Source organism: Lathamus discolor, chromosome 13 (genome assembly GCF_037157495.1).
Source record: "Lathamus discolor isolate bLatDis1 chromosome 13, bLatDis1.hap1, whole genome shotgun sequence".
NCBI classification, from domain to species: domain Eukaryota; kingdom Metazoa; phylum Chordata; class Aves; order Psittaciformes; family Psittacidae; genus Lathamus; species Lathamus discolor.
Window position 1 is genome coordinate 3,133,677 of NC_088896.1, and position 13,005 is coordinate 3,146,681.

General features: G+C 48.3%; 1 protein-coding gene across 8 annotated transcripts in view; it reads right to left on the reverse strand.

Moving 5' to 3' along the window:
- The window catches only part of PRPSAP1 (phosphoribosyl pyrophosphate synthetase associated protein 1), a 35,442-nt gene that overhangs the window by 8,906 nt on the left and 13,531 nt on the right, over window positions 1–13,005 (reverse strand). For all 8 annotated transcript variants that reach the window (XM_065694018.1, XM_065694015.1, XM_065694014.1 and 5 more), the window contains 5 exons: window positions 7,522–7,574; window positions 6,168–6,234; window positions 1,348–1,520; window positions 854–969; window positions 90–145 (listed from right to left, as the gene is read on the reverse strand). In XM_065694018.1, the coding sequence (XP_065550090.1) occupies window positions 90–145; window positions 854–969; window positions 1,348–1,520; window positions 6,168–6,234; window positions 7,522–7,574 (465 nt within the window). The remainder of the gene's footprint in view (window positions 1–89; window positions 146–853; window positions 970–1,347; window positions 1,521–6,167; window positions 6,235–7,521; window positions 7,575–13,005) is intronic.

The following is a 13,005-nucleotide window of genomic DNA, read 5'->3' on the forward strand; positions in this document are numbered from 1 at the left end:
TGACCCTCCCATATTTTTCCTGGTGTATTTCCATCAGCCCAGATTTTTTTCCAAGTTACCTTTAACCAGTCAGTAAAACATCCATTTACCTTTTAGCTGCATCAGGAGATTTGGCTACAATAACTGCATTTCTGTAGTCTGGAATCTGGATATGATAAAAAGTTATTTAAGTAAAGATCTTATTGGTACAGGTTTAATACATGGATGAATAATCACACCCCCTTCTCCTTCCCCAGACCCAAATCTTCATTCTGTGGCTAGAATCACAGAATGGTTTGGGTTGGAAAGGACCTTAAAATCATCCAGTTCCAACCCTTGCAGCCAATTCTGTCTGGAGAAGGTTCCCCATATGGGGAAGCCTTAAACCCAATGTGTGGGCATAAATCATCATCTTCTGCACATGGAAAATACAACCTCATGCCCTGCGCTCAGCATTCGGCATACTCAGCCTCAGACAAAGTCTGCCAATAATTCAGAGCAGTCAGACATCCACCACAGAACAAAGGGTGAGGGGAGACAGTGGGACAGGATTTAAAAGGTGATCAGAGGCAGCAGGATGAAGAGGAGCTCTCAAATGGCACTGACTTTACAGAGAACAAGCTCATCTTATGGGCAAGAGTTTGGTTTCTATCAAGGTACAATCATACAATAGAACATTTTCTCACTTGCCTAAGAAACATGCAATAGGTACCCCCTAAGAAAGAATTCAGTAACAGAACAACTGACCCAGCCTGACAACAAATTGCATAAGCAGAGGCCCAATGCTGCTGGCACATTAAGACAAGTTGATATATATATATATATATATATATATATATATATATATACACACACACAACTAGAGTAACCTCACTTCTTCCTGTATATATTGAAGCAAGAAAGGGGATGCTCTCAGGTTGTCTACTGGGAAGCTGAAGAAGCCTTGAATTTCCTTTTGATGAAGGTCCATTGTGATAATGTGTGTTAAACCTAAGGAAAAGGGGAAAGAAAGAAAGGAGATGAGTCCCACACAGCTAGAGATCCTCAATAGCTCCATTTCCAGACTATTTCAGCTATTACTCACACATGCCATGTGCTAAAAAAAGCATCAACAGGTTCATGTGAAGAGTTCCAAAGACATAAAGAGAACCAGGCCTCTGGTAAGTCACAGCACTGGGCTGATGCAGTATTTCAACATGTCACTTCTAGGGCTGCTTCCCGGATGTGAGTTGCAAAGAAATAACACTAAGCTGAAGAAAACGAATAGCCCAAAGCAGCTGGAGAGCTCAGCAGCATGTCCCAGCACTGGATGGTAGAACAGAAGGACAGACACCCTCCTGCTATGCTGCTGTTCTCTGTGACACTCACCTGCCTTGGCCAGCATGGAAGCCAGCAGCTTGCAGACTATAGAGCCCCTCTTCCTCATCTTGCTCTGTTTGCTGTAGGGGAAGTAAGGGATGACCCCAATGATATTCCGGGCACAGGAAGTCTTCAGTGCATATGCCATGATCAACAGCTCCATGACAGCAGTGTTCACATCTCTAGAATTGAAACCCATTCCAGATGTTAGCGTTTATCCAGTGTAACTCCTTTGACACACCTCTTCTCACCAAACCTCCAAGCAAATAATGCTACACCTTATGCTGATGCACGCAAGACCCAGCTTGGGCTTACAGAGCTCCTTCCATCATGCCACAGCACATTACAATTGGCTGTTACATGGACAGGACATAACTCCAGCACTCAAGAGCTGTGAGCAGAATTTGATCCTGTATCCTCACATGAGGTATATGATGATTTCCCTCCATCAGCACAACAAAAAAAGGCTTTTTTCTTCACTTATGTTGGAACAAATGTCACTTCATACAGTGTACTTTGAAATAAAATAGTCTTTTAAAGCAGCAGCACACATGAAGCCAACACAACTTCATCCTCACTGGATTTATCAGCGTATTTTTAATGTAAGGCAGGTTAATTTTCCTGCCTTAAGAAAACCTGCATTTTGGAGGAGTACAAAGTCCAGATGCACCACCTGGGTGGAGGTCAGCGTCTCCATGCTATCATCTAGAGAGGGAAGGAATGACAGCACAACAAATGCTGAACAACCTAAAACCCCCCTTTCAGTTGGCTTCTCCATGATGGTTGGACTTGATTATCTTAAAGGTCTTTTCCAAGCTAGCTGATGCTGTGATTCTATGGCTGCTGTGGCCCAGAAGGAGTGTATTAAGCTGCATTTTAATTCATTTTGGGAAGGGGGGAACAAAGCCAAACCCTTTTAGCTCCTTAAAGCCAGCACCAAGAGACACTTTGTGCATCACCACAGAGTGACTCGAGCCCATTTGGGAACTGAAGAACACTTCCGAGAAGACCGAGGGCCAGCAAAGCTCCTGCAATGCCTTGCCTGGGGGTTTCAGCACAGGCAGCTCCACTTCCCAGACTGGTCACCAGGAGCGCAGTGCTGGTGGTGGCTCAGCCAAGGAGCCCATGATGGCAGAGCAGGGGCCGACAGGGCCATCATTCCACACAGCAGCAGAGGAATACACAGCATGGAGCAGCTCAGAGCTCTGCAGGGACACTGCCTGATGTCCTCTTTTCCTCCTGACCACTGGGAACACCTTCCCCAAGAGTTTAAAGATCCCATTTTCCAAGCCTCAATATGTGGGACCCGTGACCAAGCTCCGACCATTCCCATTTCCCCATTGCTCCCCTCTTCCTTTGGGAATGAGCCTCCACTTGTACTTGTTTGGGAACACTCTAGGTCTCTGCTCTCCCTCCCTCTGGCCCCATCACAGTATCCTTGACACACAGAAAGCTTTGTTAGCTCTGAAGCACGCAGCCAAGAATTACATAAAACATACCCCTGCCACACAGGACAACAAGCAAACAAAGGGCTGTTTCTTCCCTTTGGTGTTTCAGCTGTGCCAGTGAGGCCATGAGAGGAAAAAAAGATGCTACTATCAGTGTTATGTAAAAACAAAGTGGACAAGTTTAAGCCTGCTTAAAGTTCATCCCGGAATTCAATCTTTTCCATCCCTATTTTTCAAACTACTCTTGAAAAAGATGTATGTTCACATGGAAAGCAGGTAGAGAACAAGACTGCTCCTGGGAGAAAAGAGCTATCACTGATTTCAAAAGGCACCTGCAGTCCTGCTGCTGCTGTGGGGCACTGGTGGTCATATCATAGAATCATAGAATAGTTAGGGTTGGAAAGGACCTCAAGATCATCCAGTTCCAACCCCCCTGCCATGGGCAGGGACACCTCACACTAAACCATCCCACTTAAGGCTTCGTCCAACCTGGCCTTGAACACTGCCAGGGATGAAGCACTCACAGCCTCCCTGGGCAACCGATTCCAGTGCCTCACCACCCTAACAGGAAAGAATTTCCTCCTTATATCCAATCTAAACTTCCCCTGTTTAAGTTTGAACCCATTACCCCTTGTCCTGTCACTAACAGTCCCTGATGAAGAGTCCCTCTCCAGCATCCCTATAGGCCCCCTTCAGGTACTGGAAGCTGCTATGAGGTCTCCATGCAGCTTCTCTTCTCCAGGCTGAACAGCCCCAACTTTCTCAGAATCCCAGACTGGTTTGGGTTGGAAGGGACCTTAAAGCTCCTCCAGCTCCAACCCCTGCCACGGGCAGGGACCCCTTCCACTGGAGCAGCTTGCTCCAAGCCCCTGTGTCCAACCCGGCCTTGAGCACTGCCAGGGATGGGGCAGCCACAGCTTCTCTGGGCACCCTGTGCCAGTGCCTCAGCACCCTCACAGGGAAGAGCTTCTGCTTTGTATCTAACCTGAACTTCCTGTTTCAGTTTGAACCCATCACCCCTTGTCACTACTGTCATCTGGTTACCAGGACATTTAGTGCCAGCTCTGCTTCCCCTCAAACCCCTCTTGTCCTGGGTTTACCAGCAGCCATTTTGCTCCTTCTTAGTAACTGGTGCAAGCTCTGTGTTTTGACTTCCAGCCTGGGCAGAGAGCTGGTAACACCGATTGTTTTTTAATTGTTGTTAAGTAATGTTTATTCTGGCCAAGGACTCTATGAGCCTCACGCTCTGCCGGGGATGAGGGGAGGCTGGGAGGAAGCAGAGACAGGGCACCTGACCCAAGCTAGCCAAAGAGGTATTCCATACCACAGCACGTCATGCCCAGGGAGGTAATTGGGAGTGACCCGGAAGGGCTAGTGGACTGCAGGGTTGGACGAGGTATGGGTCGGTGCTCGGCTGGGGGGAGTGGGGCGAGTTATTGGTCGGCTGGTGTTGAGGTGTTGTATTCTTTCCTCTTGTTATTTCCTTTAGCACTATTATTATTGGTGGTAGCAGTAGTGGTTTGTGTTATACCTTAGTTACTGGGCTGTTCTTATCTCAGCCCGTGGGAGTTGCATTCTTTTCGATTCTCCTCTCCGTCCCTCCGGGTGTAGGGGGAGGGCAAGAAGGGGGGGAGTGAGTGGACGGGCTGTTGGGTTTATGGCTGACTTTGTTTAAACCACGACACCTCTCCAGCAGCCTGTAGCCTCCTCACTGCTCTTCATCTCTGCCCAAGCAATCTCTGGAGATCCCTGTTCTCGGGGCTGAGCAAATGGCTTATGTGAAGCTGCAACAACCAGCACCAAGACTCAGCACTAAGACAACTCGTTTCCCTTTCAGTGGATCACTAAACCACCAACTCTTTCATACTCTACAGTATGAACTTGAGCTATTTGTTTGTCCCTCATCCAAATGCTAGTCCACACTTCACCACTCTTGGATAATACCTGTCTTTGTAGCTTCTTCAGTTCTGCTCTGTGCTTTCTGGACAGTCAGCTTGCATCAAATATTCAGGTCTTTCTGTTCTCTCTCCATGCAGACTGAATTCACACTGCAGCATAACAAGGTTGTTTCCCCCCCTCTACTTCCTTCCTACTAAGTCCTAATATGTTGTTTGCTTTTCAAACCACTACTGAGTGTAGAAATCCTATTCTTACATTATTCAACACAGTTACTGGTTTTACTCTCGTGAAACCCACTGCAAATCTGAGGTGCCCCAGAATCTGTCCTCTCAAGCAATGCAGCCAGCTACAGCTGCAGCAAAAACTAGCTGCATAATGGTAGCTCCTCAGCTGAAAGGTCTTGAACATTTTGGCTAAAAACGACCCATTTCTTCACCCACAACACTGAATTTAGTTTATGGATAAACAAGAGGATCAACAAGTTGAAAGCAGAAGAGGTTTTCCCCTCCCAAACCTATTGCTGTCCCTAACTATGAGTTATCCATCTTTGAACACCTTATCTGTTTCACCTTTAGAGCTCTCAGTTACAAGTTCCTTCAGAGAGCTCTCCCAGGAGGAACAACAGAAGGGCACTATTCACCTGAAACATAATCCTGCATCGGCAGAGTTTAGTTTGGAGGTTTAGTTGCTCCCTGAGGGAGGAAACACTTGGAGCATCTCTCTGGAGAGAGATGAGCTCTAGGAAAATATCTCAGCCTGCAAGAAGAATTCCAGGAGTGAGAAAGCTGATCTTATAGTCCTACTGATCTCTTTAACAGGCCAAACATTACAAAGAGGCTCCTTCCCACCACACTAGTGCTGTCTCACTGCACTCTTCCTCAGACAGGGAGCAGCAAGGTTCCTGGGGGTAGCAGCTGGGTTTTTTAGCCCCCAGCTTACTTGCAGCACCTCTTTTTTCTCTTACTTCAAGGCTAGAACAGCCCAACATAAAAGCCCAAAAGGGGCCAACATCAGTAAGCGAAACCAAGCTCAGTTTCACACCACTATAGTGGAAGGGAAAGAGTAATGCAACCTGTAATGAAAGCAATAGCTGCTGTTTGTTACTGTCTCTGCTATTTGGTAATGGGAAGGCAGCGGAAAATATGCAGCTCAAAATGGAAATGCCAGTCAGGAATCACCAAGCAACTGAGCTGCCAGGACACACACAGCACAGGTGTGTCACTTAGGGCAAGAATAAGCATGACTGGCTTCAAGTAACACACTTCAGCTAGTTGATGGGAAGCATCTCAGTTTGCTGTGGCATAAGAGATCCCCTGGGAATTTTAACAACTTAACACTATGTGGTGTCTTAAATGTAAGTCAAAGCACTGGAAAGATACTGGTCATTGCGCTGGCTAATGGCAAACAAACCCATGGAGCAGCCTGCTGAACCAGAAGTTCAAAGCACACCCCAGCTGTAAAACTGAGCCACAGGTCCCTTACCTGGGGATTGTCTGTATGATGAAGATGTCCTGTCCCCGCACAGATTCCTTTATTTCAACTCTTGTTTCTGAAGAGGATTGAAAACAGTCAGTTTTGTTTCCAGACATCACATTTCCAGTGATAACACACCATGTCTTAGCAGCATCTGCCCACTGGGCAGGGCAGATAAGGATTTGCTCCTTTGCCCTGCGTGCACATACACCCTCTACACACACAGATAAGCCAAGTGGATTTTCCAAAGGCTGGGGTGAGTTAGTTGTATTTACAATGCAAACCCATGTAGGAGACAATTACCTAACTCTGAGTGAGAAAGAGCCTTTTCACTTCTCCTCACTGAGTGCTGGAAGCTGTCAATACCACATTCATTAGTGCACAATGAACCACCCAACACAACAACCTTCAATAATCACCAAGGAGGCAACTCCTTTTGTGGCTTACCAAGGGGTCAGCCCAAGGCAACACCAGCAGCAGAGAGCTGGGAGAGCTCCCCAGTTTCACTATCAAGGTCAAGACACTCCAACACTGACATGTGCTGCGTCTCTGCTGAACACAGTTCCTATAGTCCCAGACCGACATGCAAAAGCTGAGCTCCAAAGTAGCTCTACAAAGCCAAAGTTTCCCGAGGTGCCTGTCTTAGCCACTCATTTCCCACATAGTTGTGAACTAAAGGGCAGGAATAAGTGAAAGGAGAGAAATATCCACCCAGCTATAACTGCTTGAGCACTGGCAGTAACCTTAAGGGACTCTGCTTAAAGCAGGCTGTGCAGTGATGAAGAATGTCTTCAGACCTTGCAGCAAGTGACCTGATTTCAAACTAAACCTAAAGGGCGAGGCCAGCCCCACCAGAACTATGGCAGCTTATGCACCACATGGCCCATTCTGGCTATAGGAGCAGCAGCACTATCGCAGAATCACAGACTGGTTTGGGTTGGAAAGGACCTTAAGATCATCTAGTTCCAACCCCCTGCCACGGGCAGGGACACCTCACACTAGACCATGTTGCCCAAGGTTCTGTCCGGCCCGGCCATGTACACTGCCAGGGATGGAGCATTCATCACTTCTCTGGGCAACCTCTGCCAGCGCCTCACCACCCTCACAGGGAAGAGCTTCTTCCTAACGCCTGAGGTAGGACACTCCTTCAGAAGAGATGGGCAGCCAAATGAGCAAGAGGAGAAAACAAGGAACACATTTAAATTGCTTTGTCCAGGGTCAGACATGACGTTTAGCAGTGCCAGGAGCAGCACTAACATCGCAGCTGAATCACTGCCCTCATTAGCCAGGCTTAGCTGATGGAATTAGGCAGTATTCCTAACGTTACCTCAAACCAGTTGCAAACAGTAACCATTTCTCTCACCTCCATTGGTTTCCTGGTACACCACAGACTTCCCCAGCTCAGCACCAAGACGCCTGCAGAGAAAAAGAGGAAATTAAAAATGCAGGAATCCAACATCTGTAATAACTCAGTTCATGATCTAGAGCAGAGACTGGACCAAACAGGACACACCAACAAAGCACAGCATTGCCTCAGGCTGCAGAACTGCTTCTGCTCCCTTTGCCACAGGGCCTCCTTCCTTCTGACACCCCTGGGGAAGGCTGATGTGTGCTCACAGGGCCAGTCCTCTGTGACTGTCTCCTGATGGCAGATGACACCGTGCAGGCCTCTGCAATGTCATCTTAGGTGGGTCTGTCGCAAAACTAAACACTAATGATTTACTCAGACTTGATGAATGGCAACTGAGTCACTTCTTTTTGACTCTCATTTCTTGTATTTTTTCCCCCAAACCTTCCTTCTGAAATAACTCAGGTGATTGAAGAGATTTTAATGCTAAAAACCCAAAAGGTTGCTGATTTACTTTCAAATTACTCCTTCCTCCTCTCGAATGTTCAACCTACATCATTCATCACAACAAAGATTAGTCCCACACACCCTCCTTGCCCTCTCTTCGAGGCTTTGCTTGGTGGCCATGCCATGGATTAGGGAACAGTTTATGTCTGGAAAATGCCTTTGTTCCACATGCCTGGAGAAGCTGTGTGGAGACCTCAGAGCAGCTTCCAGTGTATGAAGGGGGCTACAAGGATGCTGGAGAGGGACTCTTCATCAGGGACTGGAGAGACAGGAGAAGAGGTGATGGGTTTAAACTGAAACAGGGGAAGCCCAGGTTAAATGTAAGGCAGAAGCTCTTCCCTGTGAGGGTGCTGAGGCACCGGCACAGGGTGCCCAGAGAAGCTGTGGCTGCCCCATCCCTGGCAGTGTTCAAGGCCAGGTTGCACAGGGCTTGGAGCAGCCAAGTGGAAGGTGTCCCTGCCCATGGCAGGGGGTTGGAACTGGGTGACTTTTGGTACTTTCCAGCCCAAACCACACTGTGATTCTATGAACATTACCATGGTAGTTTCCTGTCCGCATTCACTTGGACACAAGTGAATCAGGACTACCCCTAAACGAAGAGCCTACATCTGTCACTGGCTTTTCCCCACTCTACCACCTTCAGCAGTTGGTCTCTCTCCATCTCCTCAGCCACAGATGCAGCCTTGTATTCAACTGTTGCACAGATTTGGTTTTTCAGAAGCCAGTGAGTGGGACAGCCCCACACCACACTCTGGCCACCCTGGCCACTTTGAGCCCACATGCTAGAGGTCTCAGCTGGAAGCTGGCCTGGAAATCATGTCCAGGTCAGCTGACATAACAGCTACTTCAATGCAACATGATGTATTTGCTTAGCTGGCCTCTAAGCATGTGTTTGGTGCACACACATTCCTGATGCTTTGTCTGGCAGTACATGTGGCAACAGCTGGGGCTGGTGAGCGAACTCCTACGTGGAGAATTGTCCATGTGAGGTTGGAAGCAGACTGGCTTGGGTACCAGCTGCAGCACCACACAGGGGCCATGCAGCCCAGATCAGACAGGTCACTCAAATCTCTATCAATGGGGCTTCTCCCACTAGCCCCACTTGGTTAAAAATCACAGCTGCAATATGGGCATCCTCAGTACCTTCAGTGTCTTCAACCAGAGCTGGCAGCTGGGCAACAAAAAGCAAACCCAGGGAGGGAAACACAGTAAAGGTGATTTGCAGATGGGATCCTGCTGTCTTTCCCACGACAGTCAGGCACCTGCAACCACAAAGCTTTGGCCTTATCGCTGCCAAGTCGAAACCAGCTCAAGAATCACACACACAAAACAGTGTGTGTGGGGAAACATTTAGTGACTCACACTTGTTCCTCCAGAACCACACAGCACGTCTCACAAGCTCCCTTTGGAGGCACGTGAGCCCCGAGCTCACTGCAGGCAGCACGTTCCTACCTCACTGCTGGGAGAAAGACTCCATTACCAACACTGTGCAACGCCTTTAGTCAAGCCTGCACCTCACAGCAGGAAGGAAAGCTTCAAAACCGGCACAGCCACACATGTCACAGCAAAGCATCCCTTGGAAAGTAGTACTTTCAATGCTAAGTGATGGCAAACACGCACCACAGAGGTCTGTGATGCTCCAAACAGCCTCAAGTTGCACCAGGGGAGGGTTAGGCTGGATATTAGGAAAAATGTCTTCACCAAAAGGGATGTCCAGCACTGGAACAGGCTACCCTGGGCAGTGGTGGAGTCACCATCCCTGGAGGGATTTAAAAAGACATGTAGATGTGTTCCTGAGGGACATGGTTTAGTGGTGGGCTTGGCAGTGCTGGACTTGATCTTAAAGGGCTTTTCCAACCTGTTTCTACGATGTAGCTGGCAAGAAGAAACCAGAGGCCAGTGCTCCCCTGTTCAGGCTGCACAGCAGCAATGCAGCTTCTGTGCTGCTGAAACAAGAAATCAGAAAGGGAAGTTTGCTTCCCAGTGGAAAGAGGGCCACAAACAGCTCAGGCTGTCAAACCTGGCTGCAGTCTTAAAGGAATGAGCAGCAGCAGATTGCTCTGGTTGGACAATAAATCTCTCTCTCAATAAACTGCTGCTCCAGCTGCTGATGGCAACAAGAGGAGCAGCAATGGGAAGGATACAGCAGAAACTGTCCAGAAGGCGCCAATCAGTGTGACCTGCAGCACCCTGCAGATGACCAACAGGCAGCTCCACCAGTTCACCTTCCACTGAGTCCCTTCATGAAGGCTTTGTGTGAGCTGAGGCTTCAGTCAGTGAATGCGCCTGATCAAACCTTCATTTATTTCCAAGGATACTATTGAAGCTCCTGTTTTAAAGCACCGAATTCCAGAAGACTTGCGTCAAAAGGGAGACTTGGACAGAAGTCAAGGGCAGGGCACAGCCATAGCCACCACACAGCCTGGGAGCAACCCTTCCTTCCCATCACCTCTCCCTTTGCCTCCCTCCATCCCCAACTGTTTTCTCTCAAAAACCTTTCCATGCAGAAGCTCCCAGCCAGTCATTGCTTTAAGTGACAGAGAAATTGAACTGACAGCAAGAACTCTGCCTGCATTCAGCTTCAGCCCAGCAGCACAGGGGCTGTCACTTATCTGCAGGAAGAGTCACACTAGGAAAGAAAAGGCTCCACAAGTAACCCAGAGCACATAGCCATGCGGAGATACAGCTGCTTCTGGGAAAAAGAGCTCTTCAGGTCCCATAGATAAATCACATCTTCAAGGAAAATGATTTCCATTGACCAAAGCCCTGCTGTGTGCTGCAGTATTTGGCCACAGAGAGTTGGAGGCTTTTGCCAACACCAAAGTGTTTGAGGCCAAAATCTCATTTGTTAACCAGCCCCATGTAGACATATGAGCACATATTTACTTCTGGAAGCTCCCTTCTGCATCCAAAGGAGACAGAAACTCAGTCTGGTGTTGGTATAGGTTTCAAAAGCAGCAGTGTGCTCATAGAGCCCCAGCACAGAGGGCTGAGATCAAAGTGTTACTACACCACGCTGCTCCCAGCTTTTGAAGTCCACACTGCCAGCTCAGTGCAAGCTTTCCCAGTATGACCACTCACTTGCTCCTCACTCACTCGCTCCTCACTCTGCTGTCCTCATCAGCTCCATCACTAAAGTGACTCCTCTAGGACCTGATGGCAACTAAGAGAAAAGTTCTCATTACAGCTTTAAAAAACCTACTCAGAACAGCTGATTGATCTGGCCTCTCTCTCTCTGTAAAGTTGCCCTCTGCAGTCTCAGCACATGCCAAGAGGATATTAAGCTGTGGCTACAAGAGTGTTTAGAAAATGTCTCAAATTCACAGCCTCAAAGTGCACAGCTCAGCAATCACCTACACCTCAATGAGGAAATGACATGGGAAACTATGAGCCTGTATCAGGCTGCACTTTAAAATGCTTCTCTGAAGCCTGTCAACACCAACTGTACCAGGCTCCAGACAGAGAGGACAGGCAGTTAAGAGAGACTTGATGCTCAGCTGAATCGCCATTCAAGGGGCAAGTGCACCTGCAGGATTTCATGCCACCAGAGCATGCTTCAGTACTCCTGGAAAGGGTGCTCGGGTTGCATTTCCTTCTCCCCTCTTTGACAAGCACCAAAAGACATTTGGAAAGTCATCTCCAAAGGAAGCTTCAGCTCACAGTGCAGACATCAAATCTGAAATGTGCACACAGAGAAAGCCCTTTCTTTATTTTAGCAATATCCTCTTCATTATAAACACTGTCACTGGTTGCAGCTCTGCAAACACCCGACTCTCCCCACACCTCCAGCCTCCACCAGCTGCTGCAGATCCAGAAGGAGCTGGAGCTGAGAGCAGAGGATCTGCTCCACGCTTAACCAAGGCCATAGCTTGACTTTGAGTTGCTTTCCAAACTCGAGCAGATCTTTATTTAAAGGTCAGACATCTCATCCAGCAAGCACAATGCAGCTCTGGGGTGTATTTCCTAATCTCCCACTACAAAAAAAAAGCCAGGAAAAGGGAAAGGAAACTGCAGCTTCCTGGATACAAGGCAGTTTGTTCAGAGAGCCTTAGAACTACCCCAGTTCTCCTTCACCTCTCTCCATCCACCCATCACAACTGGATACTTGAAGAATAATCCCTACTGCTCATCTGCAACTTGCACCCTGAGCCATGCAGCACTTGCACCACCTGTTCCAGCCATGCCACAAGCCATGAAGCTGAACTATGGGCAAATACCACACAGATTTTCCTCTACTCCTACCCTCCTACCAGAATGCTCCTTGGGAAGCCAGTCTGCTCAGCTTGTTACATGCCCAAGCTGCACAGAACATCTCAAAGCCCAGCTGCTCCATGCACACCCTTCTCCAGCACTGTTCCCCTCCTGTAACCCTCTCCAACCGTACTACTTTTCAGCTTGTTATCTTTGACCCCCCTCCAAAACCTTTTGATGCAGATTCACCCTGTAATATCTGTTAGCTTCCTGCCACAGTGCTGCATCTTCTGAGATGGAGAAGAGTTCATGCCCTCTTCTCCTCCCTTAGCACCAACACAAGAGCTCTTTCCTGAAGGCAGGAACAGGGTTTGGAGATGGGGCAGAGTGGCATCACAGGGTGATCTGAAGGATGAAGGATGAGGTGACTCCCCTGCGTCATCCTAACGGCCTAATGAGGAAGGCTGACATTGCTCCTCCTCACCCCATGAGAACTCCTTCAGCTGAAGGGATTGCTGCAAGTCCTCCTGACACACTGTCCCTTCCAAAAGCAAGGCTCACCTCCTGTTCATCCATAGAAACCACGACCCTGTTGCTGCATTGGCAACTTCCTACAACCAGAGATTAGAATGCAAGGCTCCATCTTTCCCTCATCACTCCACATTGTTTAGGCTCACAGCCTTGCTTTTGTCTTCAGATCACCAGCATTTCCCATTGCTACCAACCAAATGAAAGCCTAGAATACTCCCATCCACAGCCTGCAATGAGTTTACCACAGTATCACTATGCAGGAGCACTGGG